General features: G+C 35.7%; 2 protein-coding genes across 2 annotated transcripts; both read right to left on the reverse strand.

The window, feature by feature from the left end:
- Nucleotides 1–610: 610 nt before the first annotated feature.
- On the reverse strand, nucleotides 611–3,463 carry LOC140888835 (uncharacterized). Its single transcript, XM_073296539.1, has one exon. The coding sequence runs from the start codon at nucleotides 3,461–3,463 to the stop codon at nucleotides 611–613; it is 2,853 nt and encodes a 950-aa protein (XP_073152640.1).
- A 4,477-nt stretch (nucleotides 3,464–7,940) lies between these two features.
- LOC140890722 (uncharacterized) lies at nucleotides 7,941–10,588 on the reverse strand. The gene is made up of 4 exons (XM_073298735.1): nucleotides 10,514–10,588; nucleotides 10,285–10,436; nucleotides 9,741–10,156; nucleotides 7,941–9,539 (listed from the first exon to the last, which is right to left on the reverse strand). Exons 2-4 carry the CDS (start codon nucleotides 10,348–10,350, stop codon nucleotides 8,333–8,335), a joined length of 1,689 nt encoding a protein of 562 aa, XP_073154836.1. The 5' UTR covers nucleotides 10,351–10,436; nucleotides 10,514–10,588; the 3' UTR covers nucleotides 7,941–8,332.
- Between the last annotated feature and the right edge of the window lie 7,713 nt (nucleotides 10,589–18,301).

Here is an 18,301-nt window from a genome sequence, read left to right on the forward strand (position 1 = left end):
CGGAGCACATAGTTTCCCTTAGCTGGCGTTAGACACTTTAGGTAAGGTGAAGAGAAACCTCTTTTGTACAGTTCTCCGTCAATGATCGTGAACCGAGCAGCTCTCACTCTAAGTTTTCGAGCTTCGACTTGGTTAGCAGGTAGTTTCTCTTGCTTTAAATAGTCGATTATTTCATCTTTCCAATTAGGCTCTTTGCTGTCAGCACAGAAGACTGTAACATCACTTCCATCAGTTTCTTCCTTGCCATAAGTTAGGAATGTAATTTTCCTATTATCAATGTTGGCCAAGGAGCTTGCTAACTTGGCAAGGCGGTCTGCTGACTCATTTTCCCCTCTAGGTATCTGCTTTATATCATAGCTGTCTAAACGCGAGAGAAGCTCGTTTACTTGAGTGAGGTATGCAAACATTTTATCTTCCTTTGCTTCATAATTTCCATTAACTTGACTGACGATAAGTTGGGAGTCACTGTGTATCGTCAGTCTTCTTGCTCCGACTGACAGGGCCAATTTAATTCCCATGATGAAAGCTTCATATTCTGCCTCATTATTCGTTGCAGGGAATAGAAATTTGACGGCATATTGAAATTTATCTCCCTGTGGGCTCTCCACAACTATACCTGCACCGCTTCCGTAGAGATTGATGACCCGTCGACATAAACCATCCATGTTTGGGTGGAACTCTCTTCTTGAGTTACTGTCATTTCTACTAGAAAATCAGCCAGAATTTGCGCTTTAATCGCTGGACGCGGGCGATATTCAATTCCATATTGGCTCAGTTCAACAGCCCACTTAACCATTCTTCCTGATGCTTCAGGACTCGAGATAATTTGTTTGAGAGGATGATTGGTGAGTACAATTATTGGATGAGAGTGAAAGTAAGGACGTAATTTTCTCGCTGCAATTACCAAAGCCAGTGCCAGTTTCTCGATCTTTGTATATCTTAATTCTGCTCCGTGTAAAGTTCGACTGATATAATAAACTGGCTTGTGCTCACGTCCTACTTCAGAGACCAATACTGCACTTACCGCCTCCGCAGATATTGCCAGATAAATTAACAGGGTGTCACCGTCGTTTGGTTTCACCAACAACGGCGGAGAGGTCAGATGTACTTTCAACTCGTCAAATGCTTGCTGACACTCTTCTGTCCATTGAAAACCTTTCCCACTCCTCAACATTTTGAAAAATGGTAAACCCTTGTCTGCAGATCTTGAGATAAATCGGTTGAGGGCGGCCAAACGTCCTGTCAATTCTTGGATGCCTTTTACACTCTTCGGAGGATTCATGTTTAAAATAGCTTTGATTTTTTCAGGGTTGGCCTCTATTCCTCGTTCTGACACCATATAACCGAGAAATTTGCCTCCTCGTACACCAAAAGTGCATTTATCCGGATTAAGTTTCATCCTGTATTTTCTGAGTATACTGAAACATTCCTCAAGATCTTCCAAATGATTAGATGCTTGAATACTTTTGACGAGCATGTCATCTATATAAACTTCCATGTTACGCCCGATCAATTGTTCGAACATGCTATTTACCAAACGCTGATAGGTAGCTCCAGCATTTTTCAGACCAAACGGCATTACATCATAACAATAAATTCCTCGATCAGTGATGAAACTTGCTTTTTCTCGGTCTTCTGGCGCTAGGCCGATCTGATTGTATCCTTGATATGCATCAAGAAAAGTGAGCAGCTCGCATCCTGCTGTCGAATCGACTAACAAGTCAATTCGAGGGAGTGGAAACGGATCTTTGGGGCATGCTTTGTTGAGATCAGTGAAATCTATACACAAACGCCACTTTCCTCCAGGTTTTGGTACTAAAACCACATTTGCAAGCCAATCTGGGTATGAAACTGGCCTGATGTACTTTGCCACTAAGAGTTTCTCCACTTCCGCGGCTATATGCCGATTTTTCTCTGGACCAAATGCTCTTTTCTTTTGCTTCACCGGTCTCATTTTCGGATCAACACGGAGGTGATGAAGCGCATATTCATGAGGTATTCCTGGCAGATGCTCATCACCCCAAGCAAACACGTCCAGATTGCGACCAAGAAAATTTTTCAACTTCTCTTCCAGCTCAGGAGGTAATTCGGTCCCAATCTTTAGGGTTTTCTTGGGATCAGTTGGAATGATTGCCACATGTTTCAGAGTTTCAGTTGCTGTTATTCTCTCTTTGCTCTCAGCTTCTTCATCCACCAAATGAATTCCGTTTTCACGCAAAAGCTTTTCGGGTTTTGGTGGTTTTTCCTTGCTAGAGACTTGTCTTTTCCGATTTTCTGACGAACCCCGCAGAGTCACTACATGACACTCTCTAGCTAGACGATGATCACCAAGGGCTTCTCCTACTCCTCCTGGCGTCGGAAACTTCAGCTTCATATGATATGACGATCCGATGGCTTGGAATATATTGAGACTTGGTCGTCCCAATATCACATTGTACGCAGATGAAGCTTTTACCACAAGGAATTTCACCATTTTAGTAGACCGCTTGGGGTAAGAACCCAAGGATAGAGGAAGCGTTGCCTCTCCCAAAGCTTCAACTATTTCTCCGGAAAATCCGACTAGTGGAGTGTTGACTGGAGTTAACTGTGCATTACTAATACCCAACTTTACGAATGCATTATGAAAAATTATGTCGGCCGAACTTCCAGAATCCACTAGAATTTTCTTTACCCAAAAATTGGAGATTGTGGCTGAGATGATTAAAGCATCATTATGGGTACCCCGAGGGTTCTCCAGATCTTTGTCACTGAATGATAATCCATCTTGGATGGTTTCAACTTCACATATTGACAAGGATGTGGGGCTGGATAAATTGTTGGTTCCTTTTGCTGCTCGCAGAAGAGCTTTTCTTGCATTGTTCGAGTCGCCACAAGCAGGCCCCCCAGTGATTACGGCGATTACCCCTCCCGAGGGCAAATTTTCATCCGCTCGTTCATGCTGTTTCCCAATTTCGTCATGGCGCTTTTGATAGTCATGTTTTGGTTGTTCGTCCCGACGCCTGTCGTCTCGTTTTTCACCGCGGGACTTGTCCACGAAATTCCCCAAATGTCCGCGCTTTATGAGTTTTTCAATTTCTGCTCGCAAACTGAAGCAATCTTCTGTAGTATGACCTTTATCTTTATGAAAATGACAATACTTTTCCGAACGTAGGCGCTTTGGGTTATTCTGCATTGGGCGAGGGGGACGTAACAATCCTTGTTTTTCAGCCACTACCAGTATATCGATCAGACGTGCATTGAGGGGTGTATTCTGGAGACGGGGGCTCTGTGCTGTTCGCTTCTCGTCTCGCTTTCTAATATCTGGTTTATCTTCTTCTCTCTTTCTTTTATTCAGGTAGTGTGGTTCAATAGATTCCTCAACCCGAATGTATTTCTCAGCTCTTTCCAGTAATTCCTCTAGGTTTTTGGGCGGCCTTCCCGCTATTGATTCCTTGAACTTCCGATGACGCAAGTTTTGCTGCATTATTTCGGCTAACAAATCATGGTTCACATGTAAGACTTCGTGCACCGCATGAGTAAATCGCCGAACATAGTCCCTCAGACATTCTCCTTCTTTTTGAATGACTGTGAACAAATATGCTGCTGTTTTTGGGTATTTTTTGTTAATTGAGAATTGCTGGATGAAGCAGTCAGTAAGTTGCTCCAAATTGGCAATAGATCCGGAGGGTAACTTGTTGAACCATGTGAGCGCTCTTCCTGATAATGTTGTTCGGAAAATTTTGCAGTATGCAGCATCTGTGATATCATACAAATCCGCTTTCGCGTAGAATTTGTCAATATGGTCTTGGGGGTCACTCGTTCCATCGAACTCAGGTAAGCTGGGGATTTTGACTCCCTTTGGTAATGCTTCAGATAATATGTCATCAGTGAAGGGGCTTCGGCGTGACGGCAAAATTGCGGAAATATTCTCTCCAGTTACATGTGTGCGAGATCCATCCTTCCGAGCTGGATTAGTGATCTTGTTTTCGCCAGAAATGTCATGAACTGTGTGAATGCTTCGCCGTCTTTCTGAGTAGTATTTTTCTTGGTCCCCCCTTGATCTTTATCATTCACTTTAGATTTATCTTTATTTGGGTCTCCGTTATTAGGATCAAGAGATGACGAGCCTTCAGTCTGAGCCTTTTTCTTGCTGCTTTTGCGCTTGCGAGTTTCTAGGTACTGAGCAACTGCATCTTTTGCTGCGAGTGCGGCTGTGTTTTCCATTAGCGCGGTCAAGTCTTCACGGGTGAGAGTAATACTCTGCGGTGCGTTTCCATTGTTAATATTTCCTTGAGACATTTTTGAAGTAATATGTGTTCTCAATGACGTAATGAACAGTTTCCCACGGACGGCGCCAAGCTGATGTAGCCAAAAATCACTTGTATGTGACACGTTGCTTCCGCAAAGTCCGGAGTATCAGTAAGTCCTTGTATGTTCCTGATGAAGATCTTCAGTGGGTTGTTCCTACGTCACAAAACAAAGTCAGAGGAGCCGGGAGGGTTCCCGGCGAAGGCACTCCGACGCTCAAGTCAGTTACTACTCAAGGAATAATAATCGAGAATAGAGCGATATATTGCTCAAGAAAGTGTGTACCTTAATAATGAGGTGACTTGAGCTATTTATAGATATTCGGAGAGTTTCACGGGCTTAAGCCTCTTATGGGCTTTTGTAGAATTCAGGGCCTGCTTGAATTAAATATATATAATATTTAAATAAGCTTGGGCCTTAAAAATATTCGGAGTGGACCTTCATGATCGGGCTCAGGCCCAGTTGAATTTTTAGGTGTAACCTATCAGTATGTTTAATTCAAATTATAGGAGTATAAATGTATTCATAAAAAAAGAGTTGACAGTAAAAAAAAAAAAATAACAGAGAGAGAGATTTGTATTTTATGGTGGAGATAGATTATGAAATTTGTATAACCAAAAAAGTAATTTCCTGCTTTCTTTTTTATTGCGAGACAAGGTGAGATGGGCATATAGTTATTATATATTCCCCAAAACACAACATCGTTGTTGGGGAATGGGGAATCACAAATTTACAGTAGCAAAAAAAAAAAACAAAAAAGATACTAGGGTTTAAGGATATATATATCGAATTATTAGAAAATTGAAGTCTTTTTTTTTTTTTTTTTGAATTTTTGTGTAAACTATACGAGGTGTCAAGAGGACGATGGTGTGCTGAGACAGAGACGGATCCAGAAATTAGAGTTAAGAGAGACTTGAACTTAATATAATAAATTATATATTATTACCATAAAATATAAAAAAATTATATACAATATTTTTGAAACTCATTTGATAATTTAATGAATTCATAATTTAGTTTAATATGACAAATGACAATAAATATGATTTAATTTTTTCTCCCAATCCACATAATTTATTTTCATCAAACATTGAATAATTGATCAAAACTAAAAAAAATAAATTTTTATTATTTAATAATTACGATTTTTAACTCTAGCTCAATCATAAAAATTCTAATTTTTTGTATAAATTTGTATCACACAAACTTAAAATATTTAAAATTAATCTAAAACAAATAGATTTCGTGTGTGTACCCAAGACTTGAGAGACCAAAATCATGAGAGTAAATTTTTGACCGAAAAATTTCAGAGAAGCAATGCTTATATTATAAATGTAAAAATTTTACAACATTATTAATTATTTATATATATATATATATTTAAAAATAAAAGTTAGGGTAGGCTATAGCCCACCATAGCCCCAACATAAATCCGTTCATGATGGTGTGTACATCTTATACTAAACACAATTTGGTTCGAAAATTTATGTATTAGAAAGTAATATTTTTGTTGAACAAACACAATTCAACCACACATGTTATTTTTTAATTAAAGGGAAAAAACAAAGAAAAGAAAAAGAAAAGTAAGAGCAAGATAAGTTTTGACGCTAAATATTATTCTTGGCTTGGTGGTGTAAAAATAGAGGGGGACCAAAGGCAAAAGGCAAAGGCAAAGGCAAAGGGGGCATCCGCTGCTATAATGAAGAAAAGTTGTACTTTGTATTTTTTTTGGGCACATTGATTTGATTATTAACTTAAAAGATGAAAACTTTTGAAAGCTCCTTCATTAATTACATGCCAGATTTACTCATTGTTATTATTACTATTATTATATTCTACCATCTCCTCTCGTATTGTGTGTTGATAAGACCCCTCACTCTATTTCCTCGCAGATTCTACTACTGTAGTAGCTCAATTTCAGAACCTTTATTTAATTTTTTTCCCATAATATTTGTATGTCTTATCAGTTTACGAAAAACCCCATAAATTGGTCATGATTGCCTCCACAAGAATTTGTCCACCTCGTTAGCTCGAATGAATTTATATTTTACGCTACACCAAACCAAACATCTCAATTCAATACAAATAAGTGTTTTTATAATCGGATCGGTGATCAAATCGGTTTACCTGAAAAAAATGGTCCAACCGATCGGACCGTTTTAACCGGGCGGTCGAACCGAAAAACCGTTTATATAATTTAATATAATAAATAATATATTTTAAATTTTAAAAACTCAAAAATTATATAAATAGACAAAAAATATATATATTTAACATATTTTGAAAACTAAATAAACATTTAAATATATTCAAAATAACAATTATAATTATAAATTATTTAAATAATAAATTATTTAATTTTTAAAAAACAATAATTATTAAAATAATTTTTTAATTAAAGTAAAAATTCTAAATAATAATGTATATATATATATAAATAATAAATTTAAAGTTTTAAAAATAAAAAAAAATCTTAAATTTCTAAAAAATAAATAAAAAAAATTTGAAAAACCGGTTTTTCCGGTTCTTGACCGGTCCAACCGGTTCTTGACCGGTTTTGACCGGTTGGACAGGTTTTCCGGTTTTTGGAGTTGGTCCGGACCGGAGAACCGACCGGTTTCTGGTCGAACCGATCGAACCGGCCGGTATGGTCCGGTTCCAAAAACATTGATACAAACAGAGTCAGATCCACGATATTTTTTTATTTTACAATGAGATATTCGCACGAATATTTTATACGAACATAACGAAAGCAAAACTATCAGCATAACGAAAAGGTCGATGCTGACTTTAGACTACCCTGAAGCCAAGATTAATGGCAATTTGATCTGCAAAAATATCCAAGTTGTTGATACCCCACCCAGACATACACTGGTGGGATAGCATCGACCGATTCCCGCGCATCATAGAATCTCACATTCAGAGTTTCTTATGAAAAAACGATCCATCGATCGGGCTTGGTATACAAATAATTAATATGAATAAAAATATTTGGGCGCTGTTTGTTTGTTTATATTTTATTTTGTTATCCAGATCCTGGGAAGTTATCCGCGTGGAGTAGATGTGGAACAGTGAGTTGTAATTAATGAATGACAGCAGTTGATCCAAACAAATATTAATGGCAAAGGGAATTATTTATATTTATATTTATGTTTATATATATAAAATGCCAGCATTTTTGGCAGCCTTTGTTGAATTCATTCATACATTAGGCATGGGATCGAACCCAAAAATAATAATAATAATGGCCTTCTGCTTCTACTGCACTGGACTGTGGGGCATAATAATAACTAGCAAGCTTTTCTTAGGATTCATATATAAAGATTGTTATAATTATTGAATAATTCTTTTTTTGTACATAATAATAAATTGAAGTGCATGCAAAACATTGACCATTAATTTATGTTATGGATAATTGTAGTAGAAAACTATTTTTTTAAATTTTTTTTTAAAAAAATTAAAATAATAAAACTAAAAATGTATTATTTCTATTTCGTTTTGAAAGTTTAGTTAGGACTTTAGGACCAGAATAGCAAGTTCTGCCACAACCCTTAGAACACTTTTTTCCAGAGCTTACATTGAATTTATGGCGATGGAATTTTAAGGACCAACAAAAATTTTCAGATTTAGAAAAGAAGCAGCAGCTTTTCTTTCCTTTTCAACTTCTGAAATTGCAATAAAGTTTGTACGGCTGCCAAAAACAAGGATAATGAAATAAAGATGGTAAATTCTACTTCTAGAAAATTAAATGAACAAAGATATCATCAAAATTTTGCACCACAAGACCATTTTTTGATAGTACGTAAAAGCTTGCCCCTTTGTACATTATTTGCCTCCTACTTCGAGTCCAACTGGCAAAATCAAAACAGCACCTAGCCCCGGTCGTTAAAATCAATAGTTCTTTTGAAACTCTATGTTTTTTTTACCCCAAAGATTTCAAAAATAGTAACGATTTTTACGTGTGGAGTACGTGCTTTACGATGATCACGAGTTCCATTTTGCCAACGCTAACCAGCCACCTGATAATCAATCACCATATTATTACTTAACAGCTCAATGCCTCGTACTTAACAGTCATCGGACGGTTAAAGCCTGTCTGAGACAGCAAATTCCCAACGGCGGAGAGGTCACGGCAGAAAACTCCTTGAAACACTGATGCTGGTGGGGTTGTCACGATCATAGTAGTACTGTTGTTCTTGCAATTCGCGGATTCTGAGATGGCTTTGGGAGTTGAATCCATCTTAGCGACTGATGGTTGGGGGATGATGGCCGCGGCGGTCTTCTTTCTCTGTTTTTCAGCCGATTCTTCGTCTAAGATTGTTGCCATTACACTAGTGTACCCTTTCTGAATCATTCTGTAGAGGAGAAGAGAGGATAACTTGGCTCTATCTCGAACCGAATCCACCTCTTTCTCGTCCGCAAACTCGCACCTTTCGATGAAACCCGAGGATTTATCGGGCTTGTGTTTGAGGTTTAGCAGCAAATGAGCTCTTTCTACCTCTGATCTAGAGCACCCTCTCCTCAATCCAATAAGGGCATAGTAATCAACATGACCGATTTCGCCAGCAGCCACCCTTTGCTTTAGTTGCTGGATTTTCGAAGCCAATGAACATAATTTTCCTGGGATTTCTCTATACTGGATGTTTTGTCTCTTCCAGGCTGGTCCTGGCAATTTTCGATCACGGAGAATCGAATTGTACAGCAGTTTCAAGTGTTCGAGATCGTGGAGACTATCGGGCAAACATCCGATGGTTTCGAATAAAGTCGCTCTAACGGTGAGCGCTTCGATGCAGCTGGTGTCTAGAGCTAACGCTCTGTTGCAATCTGCTATTGCTTCCGCCACTCGACCGGCTGATTGAAAAGCTACGGCGCGGTGCACGTAGCATTCGGATAGGAACCCCTGTGGAGCACCCCGACGGCCATCCACGATCTTGGAGAAATGCCGGATGGATTCGGAGAAGAGACCGGCGTCGAGGGCAGCTATCGCTGCGGTCTTGCGGCGTATGAGGAGTTTTATCTGGCAGAGGAGTTGGGAAATGCTCTCGGACTCGGTTTTTGGCGGGTTTTGTGGGTAATTATCAGGCAGAATGTCGTCTGAGAGAGGGAATTTGTTGGATGTGAATACATCGTCCGACAGTGAAATGCTTTCACGGCGGAAGGCAGCGGTGGCGAGACGTTTTCCGGTCTGGAGAAGCACCATCGCGTCCTCCATTAAGCCCAGGTGGCAACATGCTTGGCCTAATACAGAGTACCTGTTGGATTACAGCATTTGTCAACGAATCCAACAGAAAAATTTTAGCTCATGTAGATGATTTTGACATCTGTAAACTTTAAACTAAGATGGGTTTCATGAATTTCAACAGTGATTTCGCGTGATCCACAAGCCACTGTCTCTCTGAATCTAAAACAATCGAGCAGAAGAAAAAAAAATGGGGATCGATTTCGAAACATACCTCCATTGCCCTTCTCTCTCGACGTTTTTGCACAGACCCGCCATCACCTTCTTCTTCAAATCCGACACAGAGAAACACTTGAACACAGTGTCGTTGCGATCCAGAGGGCCGCCGTCGGAGGAAAGAAGCTTGACTTGCTCCTTCGACAGCTGGGCGGACGAGCTATCCGATAACCCCGACGACGAGGCATCCTCGGAGACCACCAATTTCAGGCTGGGAATATAGTCCTGAAGCATATCCGCAACCTCCTTAAACCGCCGGAGATACAGCAAACACCGCGCCTTCAGCTCCAGCGCCACCTCCATGCGCGGCGCCACCGCCAGCGCCGCCTCCAGAAGACCCAACGCCGACGACACATCCGAAGCCTCTTGCGTGGCAATCAACATCTTCGCCTCCCTCACATATCTCTCCACCATCTGCACAACAGTATCCCAAGAATCAATCCATCAAAAAGCTCCCGCAATCCCATAACCAAGAACCAACAAACAATACAAAACAAAACAAAACAATACAAAACAATAGACAAATACAGAAGATGGGTTACCTTTCTATTGGTGAGCCACCAGTGTTTCCTCTCCCCTCCGCCGCGAGACGGAGACACTGCAGCCATGGAAGAAAACCCAAGAATCCGAATCAACCACAGACGATTTTTTTTATCAATAGGCAAAGAAACTCACCACATTTTAATGGAAAGCTCTGCAGAGATTGAAATGTTAAGAGAAGGGAGTGAATAGTGTAGGAGAGGGCATTAAACAAAAAATGCCAGCTTTGACCTGAGATAAAAGCTATGATCCATGGCTGGCAACCAGATTCCTCTCTCTCTCTAGACCCCTACACTGTACACACAGATGGTGATGGCGGATAATATTATTCTATTCTTTTCCATTGAAACTGAACCAAAAAAAAAAAAAAAATTCTCATATGTTTCATTACCAAAGTCTTTTTATTTCTTTAATTTATTACAAATTACAAATCTTGAATTCGTAAACAAAGCAATCAAATTTTTTTGCTCAAAATTGCCCGCGTGGAGGTCAACACACACAATGAGGCTGGCAAGCCGGAAGATTTTTATCAGTTTTTTTATTTGGTCAACCAAACTTTTTTCTTTTTCTTCAATGTTATATTGCAAATCGTAATTAGTTTTTGTTTTTTTATCCGAATGAGATTTGGATTTTGAATGAAGAGATTAACAAGAGTTCAAGAAATATATTTTTCTCCGCCATAAATCCAATTACATTTAACTGTAATTTGATGAAACCTAATAATGTGATTTATTTTAGTGTATGTACGGTCTTTTAGATATATTTGTGATATTAGTCCAACCAAACCATATAAACAATGTAAAAAAAATTGGATTAACAAGTAATATTTTTTTTATAAGTGAAATCGAATAGAAGATTTTTTGACAAAATTAACATGTGAGACAATTTCATAAATTTTTTATATTTATTTTAATCAGTATATATAACTAAGAGTTTTCAATTTTTCTATCTTATTCAAAATTAATATTTTGTTAAAAGAAGATGATATAATGTAAATAAACATTCGTTGATATATTTAAGAGGTCTGCATGATTTTGGGATGGTATCCGTATATTGGAATATTTAAAATTTTGGAGAGATTTTTGTTTTTTGTATGATATTACAACAAGGTCATAAATATTACAAAAAAACTCTTGTATATAATATTGTTTTACATCTCAATTTTATGAGCCAAATTTCCAACACAATCTAATCAATGAAAAAATATTTAGCAAACCAGGTCGATTTCTCCATAAAATAAGCTAAGCTGTATCAAACCTTTTCAAAACATATTAAATCCATCAAATTAATAACGATATTATATCTTTAAAAAAATTTAAAAAAATTCTGAACTGTTTTTTCAAAATTTACAATTTCAAGGTCTAATGACTGAAAACTACACCAACCAAATCTACATGAAATCAAAATATTTGCTTCATTTTAAAAAAATCACATTAATCTTTGCATCATTTGGACTATTAATTTAGAGTCATTTTGGATACAAATGCATTTTTACTTTAAAAAATATTTTTTTAAGTTCGTTTTTTAAAGTACTTTTTAAGCAAAAGCTGCAATAATTTAGTGTTTGAATAAATATATTGAAAGCATTTTTTTTTAAGTTGAGTTATTAAAAAAATCCTAAGAATGAACTTTTAAAAAAACACTTATTTTGATTTAATCAAGTGCTTTTAAAGCACTTCAAATCTACACAAACAAATTTCAAACAATAAAAACACTTTTTTATTAAAAAAAAATCTTTTGGCTTCCTAATTCAATCGTACTCTTGAACTAATTATTACGCGCACGCTTTGGATATCATGTATCGTGGATTTTATTTTAGTTCTTAAATTTCTTGATAATGATTATTTTTTAGTTTTTTTATGCCAAGTTTGAGAACAAATTGTTTATTAAAACAACCATTTCTGAAGGACAATTACGGTATTAGGATAAATATTTCATATTGGGACTCTTACTTTATAAATACTTGCAGCAGAATACACGCATTACACGTGTAATATTATATATATAAATATTATGTTATGTGTGTGTATATGATAGAAATTTATTTTTTTAAATTTTTTTTAATAAGATTTCTTTTTGAATTTGATAATTTTGTGTGTGTGTGTGTGTGTCTTTTCTAGAAAAAAAAATAAGAGTGAGTATTAATAATAAGAATAAGAACAACAATAATAGAGGAGGCACCAGATAGGTATTCTATTCAATTGCTCAACCTGATTCATATATATAATAAAAATTATAATTTAAAATAAAATTAATATACACCTGGAATTTAGAGGTGGCTCATACGGGTTCAAGAGGTGTCTTCCGTCATGTAGCACTTTGCCCCCGCAAGTTCAATAGGTGGATCCCACGCACGTAGCACTTTGCCCCGCATAGCACTATTTCCCGGGGTCTGTCGGCTGGTGACCGTATCTGATACCATTTTGTCACGCCCCTTTTCCGGGGTCTGTCGGCTAGTGACCGTCTCTGATACCATTCTATCATGCCCCGAGCCCAGGCCCGCGCCTGCACACAATGAGCTCCTATAGAAACTATTTAGTATTCATCTTTGCTTTACGAAAATGATTAAATCAAGTTGCTATAGAAATCCATTGTAGCTCATTTTAAAATCATTTTAAAGTTTTCATTTTTCTCATGTGGGACAGGGGTCTCACAATATATGTAACGGGTCGCGTATAAGATTTGTTTCACAAATTTTAACCAAAAAACGGTCTCACAATACATTTTGCGTTTTTTAGTCGGTATTTTGTGAGAATTCTCACAAACTTTTATCTCTGAGATCGATTGACTTGATTCTAGCATAGAATGAAATTATTTTTGACATAAAATATCATACTTTTAAATGACTCAAGTCGAATAAGAGATTTATTTCACAAATTCGTGAGACGATCTTACCTGAATTATTAATTTTATGCGATTTTGATTTTATATATGATAATGTGTTTATAATTTAAGCACGCGAGGGAAAAATAATAATTTAGTAGATGATGCATCGACTCATCTTTTAATTTTAGCTTTGACTTTAATTGGCGATTTTGCATTGAATTCTTTACTTCTCAACAAACCACTTCGATGTTGTTCCAAAACAGATCACTGATGTATTCCAATTCCGAGAGCTTCGATGAAAAATATAAAACACGACTTCGCAATTAAATTGGATAAAATACGTATAATATTTTAATATTATATTTTCCATATTCAAATCAAAGTTATTATAACACATAATAATTTTATGAAAATTTATCAAATCGTCTGTTAAATTATATATATTTTGGATTTTGGTATACTGAATCTAATTAGTCAAATTTTGATTTAATGCAATATTTTTTTTTAGTTCAATCTTTATTTTTTCATCGGTACACTCGTATAAGAAAAATGGTAGATTTCAACCTAGCATATGAGTAATACCTCAATGATAGATCAAATGTTCCATGATTTGCCACGTCAACAATACATAATTAAATACGCTTATGTTTAAAAATACGAACCGTTAGATGCATGATTTGGGTATTACCCATATGTTAGAATCTCATCTACCAAAGAAAAGCTCTGAAACCATAATAAACCATTTTAAAGGATCAAGGTCCCAAATAAACTAACGATTAACTTTCAAGAAATTTTAGTAATTTCCTTTATTATTATTATTTTCTTTTTTGAAGATAGTAATTTCCTTTATTACTATTATTGTTATTGTTATTCAAAAGATTGATATTTCTTCTCATATACGTGGTCTACCAAAGATATCAATATTTATTATTGAATACTTACAACGAAGCACACGCGTTGCATATGTAAAATAATAAAGATAGTAAAGATATAATTTTCTTAAATAATATATAATTTTTTTATTTATCAAAGATAATATTTGAATTTTTGAACTTTTGAAAGTGGATAAGATGTTGTAGTTATGATTAAATTATAGATTACTTTTAAGTAGACATTAGTATTTTTGTAAAAACTATTTGATGTCATTAAGTCAGACCACTAAGGACTCCAACTTTTATAATATAGAAAGATATTATCAAGGAAACGAAATTATACAGTTAAGATAATGCCCTAAAATACATCTTAAAAGAATATGAGTTTTTTTTTTAGGAAAAAGCAAATCTACACATTTTATTAAAAGCTCTGTTCTTTTTTTAAAAAAATAAAAAACATCCATTGTCATTATTTATGAGCTGAAAAGTTTATTACAACAGTTTTGATGTAATGTTAACAATAATTAATATCATAACAATACAATTATTATGGACAATGCTCGTGAAACTTCTACGTGGATGGCCCACCTACCACTTCAATTTGGATGTTAAAATTCATAAATTCTGAAAATCGCACACTTCAATGCACTTTTGCTCAGCCCATGTTTATGTGTGTGAAATTTGAGATAAAACGAGAGGAGTTGGCGAAAAAACTTTAAAAAAGACGTAGAGAAATACGAAGATTACAAATAAACAAACACTTACATAACAAATAGAGCAAATTGGTGATAAATTCCCAAATCCAAACTTGACATTGACCTAGCTCCCTACCCATAAGATTCTTTGCAATAGCTTCCTAGGACCACCAAACTTGAATAATTAAATGTTTAATTTTTGTACTTGATTTATGCTTATTTGTGCTTAAAATCTAAAGACTTTATGCTAAAATCTGAAGATTTTGTGCTTAATTATGGTACAAAGAATTATCCGTAAAAATGGTATCAGAGCCTTAGGTTAATTATTCTGACATAATATTATTCATTAATTCATATTTTCTTTGTTGAGTAGAAGATTTTTACAAAAGAATGACTTCAAACGATGGTTTGAATCAAGAGGATTTTATTCCTATGAAATCTTATAAACAAGTTAATCTATTCACAATAGATTACTTACAACAGGTTGTGATTAATGCTCTTAAATTTGAAGAGATAAATAAAGATGATTTCTAACTCTCAATTTTTAGAGATTACCCGAGATTCCTCTAAACTCTCCGGAGATCTTAGAGAAATTCAAAAGACAGTACAATATTACAACAATCAGCTGTATGAAATACCTCGACAAATTGAAGAAATCCTTAAGAAACAAGAAAAAATTCTTGGAACTCTAAAAGATCTTCAAAATAAAATCATAAATCTAGAACACACGTCGGGTTCTAGAAAAGGAAATACAGGAGGAAGGTTACCACTCTCATTTGGTACCGAACCTTTGTTACATCAGAAAGGTAAAACTAAAATGGTTCAAAAACCTTTAACTGATAATGAAATGATGATTAATCTCATAAAAGCAGTATCAAAGAAAACCACTATCTGATGACTACTTTAGAAAGATTAAATCTCTAGGATCTACAAGATCTTGCGGATTCTTTTGCGAATCTCAAAGTAGTAGATCTAAAAATGAATTTCCCTGAGTGTGAACAACTCATAGGGAATCCCCCAAGATATGTAGTTAAAACAGAAGAACCACATAGTGAGTTCCAGGTTGGAGAAAATTCACATCCAGCAGGAACCAGATCAAGAAGGAGTAAAATCCCGCTCCATCAAACTCCTTACGGAAAAACTGTTTTAGATCCAATACATCCTTATGGGGTTATGTTAAACCTTGATGTTCTGGACTTAAAAAATAGATAAGATCTCATAGATGATTGGACATCAGCTATGAGAATAGCAGCAGAAACATTAGATCTCAATAAAGAAGGTTTCATTAAACTTCTAGAAATGAGTCTAATGGTATCTGTCAAGATCGCCTGGGAGATGACTATGCCAAAAACTAAGGAATCAATCTTAGCAGGAGAATCCCTCAGTGAGATTGGAGGAAGAATAGCCACCCTATTTAAAACACAATTCATAGGGGTTGACTATTTCAATAATCAAGATACAGAGAAAAAAAGAATATATACTCAAGCTCTGTATAGCCTCGAGTTACATGATATTTGTTTAGTTGATGAATACATTATGTTATTCACTAAATATAGATGAAATTCGGGAGTCGAGGAAAATGTAGCTATTCAGCTATTTTTTGCAAAAATGCCAAGTCCATGGAGAGAAATACTGATTAAAGAATATGTTTCAGGTAATCTTGATACATTGGCAAGACGTGTCTCCTTTTTGAAAGGAAAATTAGCAGAATGGTGCCATATGGCAGCATTACAAAAGAACTACAAGAAAATAACGGGTATAGATAAGCGTACACCTTTGTGTTGTAGAGAAAATGATCTTCAAACAATCATTGGAAACAGATCACAGAGATTTAAAAGAAATAAATTCAGAAATAATCCCTATAATAAAAGGATGAAAAGTTATTGGAAACAAAGAACATTTTGGTCCAAACAAAAGGCCAGATCCTATAGATCGGGTAGAAAAAGTGGACCCACAAGAACATCCCCAGCAACAGGCTTATCACAAAGCAGGGGAAGAACACCATCAAGAAGAACTTTCAGAAGAACTCATACAAGAGCAAGTGAAAGTTTCAAGGATTGCAGCTGCTGGACATGTGGAGCAAGAGGACATATATCTACAAATTGTCTAGAAAACGAGAAAAAATGAGTTAAACTCTTTGAAGCAATATCAGATATGGATGATGTGGTCTTCTTTCAAGATCTAGTCCAAGTATATCAATTTGAGGATATCCCCTCAGATGAAAGCATATACGAAGAAGAGATATTGTTTAGTCGAGAAGTTTCTGAGGATGAATCTGAATCAGAATCAGAGTAAAGAGGAAGTGTTTCGGCATGAAACACATGAAAGTTTGGCTGGATTCTTTAGTCAAACCACGATATCTCATAATATGGTCCAAAGGATTATGAGATAAAATCCAACATTACAGAAGTACCAAGGATTTTCAGCAGGACAAGTTGAAAGAGTCTTAGGAAACCTAGGGCTAAGACAAAGAAGACATAATTTGATTTATAAGGTATCCAGAAGGGAAATGGCGATCCCTATGGAATTAACCAGTAATCAAATTGAGATGCAGTTAATTCCCTTTGAAAAAATTCGAGAGGAATTACATAAATTAAAAACAGAAGTAGCAAAGACAATGTCTTGGATTCATATTGGAGCAATCCAGATTATGATCAAAGCTACTTTTAAAGAGAGAATAGATTCACCCATAGATATCGTAGTATGCGATAAAAGAATGGGAAATATACAAGATGCGGTTCTAGGAACTATCTCGGGAAATTTGTGTGCAGAAAAAATTCTGGGAGTTATTTATCCAATAATAGCCTACAATTTAGCTGATAGAGATTTTAGTTGAGCCCTGACATTGCATCAAAACTTCAAGGAAAAAAGACTAATGAAGGAAGGTAATAGGCCATATTCTATTACGTATCAAATTTCATATGCTCTTTCTAATACTCACCATTCTGAATTATTTATTAGAAATGAGTTCATTGAAATTCCAAAGATCTTTGGGAAAGTTGCTCAAGCAATATACCCGGAAAGAATCGAGTTTCCTTTAATTCAGGAAACAGACATTCAAATTCAAGACAGACCGGTTCTATACAGAGACCTTAAAATAGAACCCCGAATGTTATCTTTCCAAGGAGACAGAATGACTAGCAGGAGATGAGACAAATCTCCTATTCAAGAAATTCCACCAGAAGAAAAAAAGTTTTCTATAATAGGAAAACTTAGATCTTCAGAAGGATGGAAAGAAGTAAAAATAGTATTCGAAATTACAAGTCATCGGAACCAGTTCCCTTGTAACTCGATTTACTATTTGGAACAATAGGAAAAAGAAACTTACCAAGGAGTAATAAATATTGAAGAATTGGAAGTTCAAATCTGGAGAATTCCAGAAAAATATATGGATCAGCTCATTCTTGGTCTAGAATTCCTGAAGGACCATAAACCATGGAAACGCCTTGAAAAAGGAATAGAGTTCATGACAAAAGAAAAGACTTGGAGGATTCAATAAGAATTCTACGAAATGGAAAACCAAGAAAATTGGATAAGGGACAATCCCTTAATCAAATTCGAAAACTCTGTTCACAAACAGAGGAAGAAGCAACTGTTGAAATTAGTAAATCATGAACATGATTTAC

The sequence above is a fragment of the Henckelia pumila genome, chromosome 3 (assembly GCF_033568475.1).
Source record: "Henckelia pumila isolate YLH828 chromosome 3, ASM3356847v2, whole genome shotgun sequence".
Lineage (NCBI taxonomy): Eukaryota > Viridiplantae > Streptophyta > Magnoliopsida > Lamiales > Gesneriaceae > Henckelia > Henckelia pumila.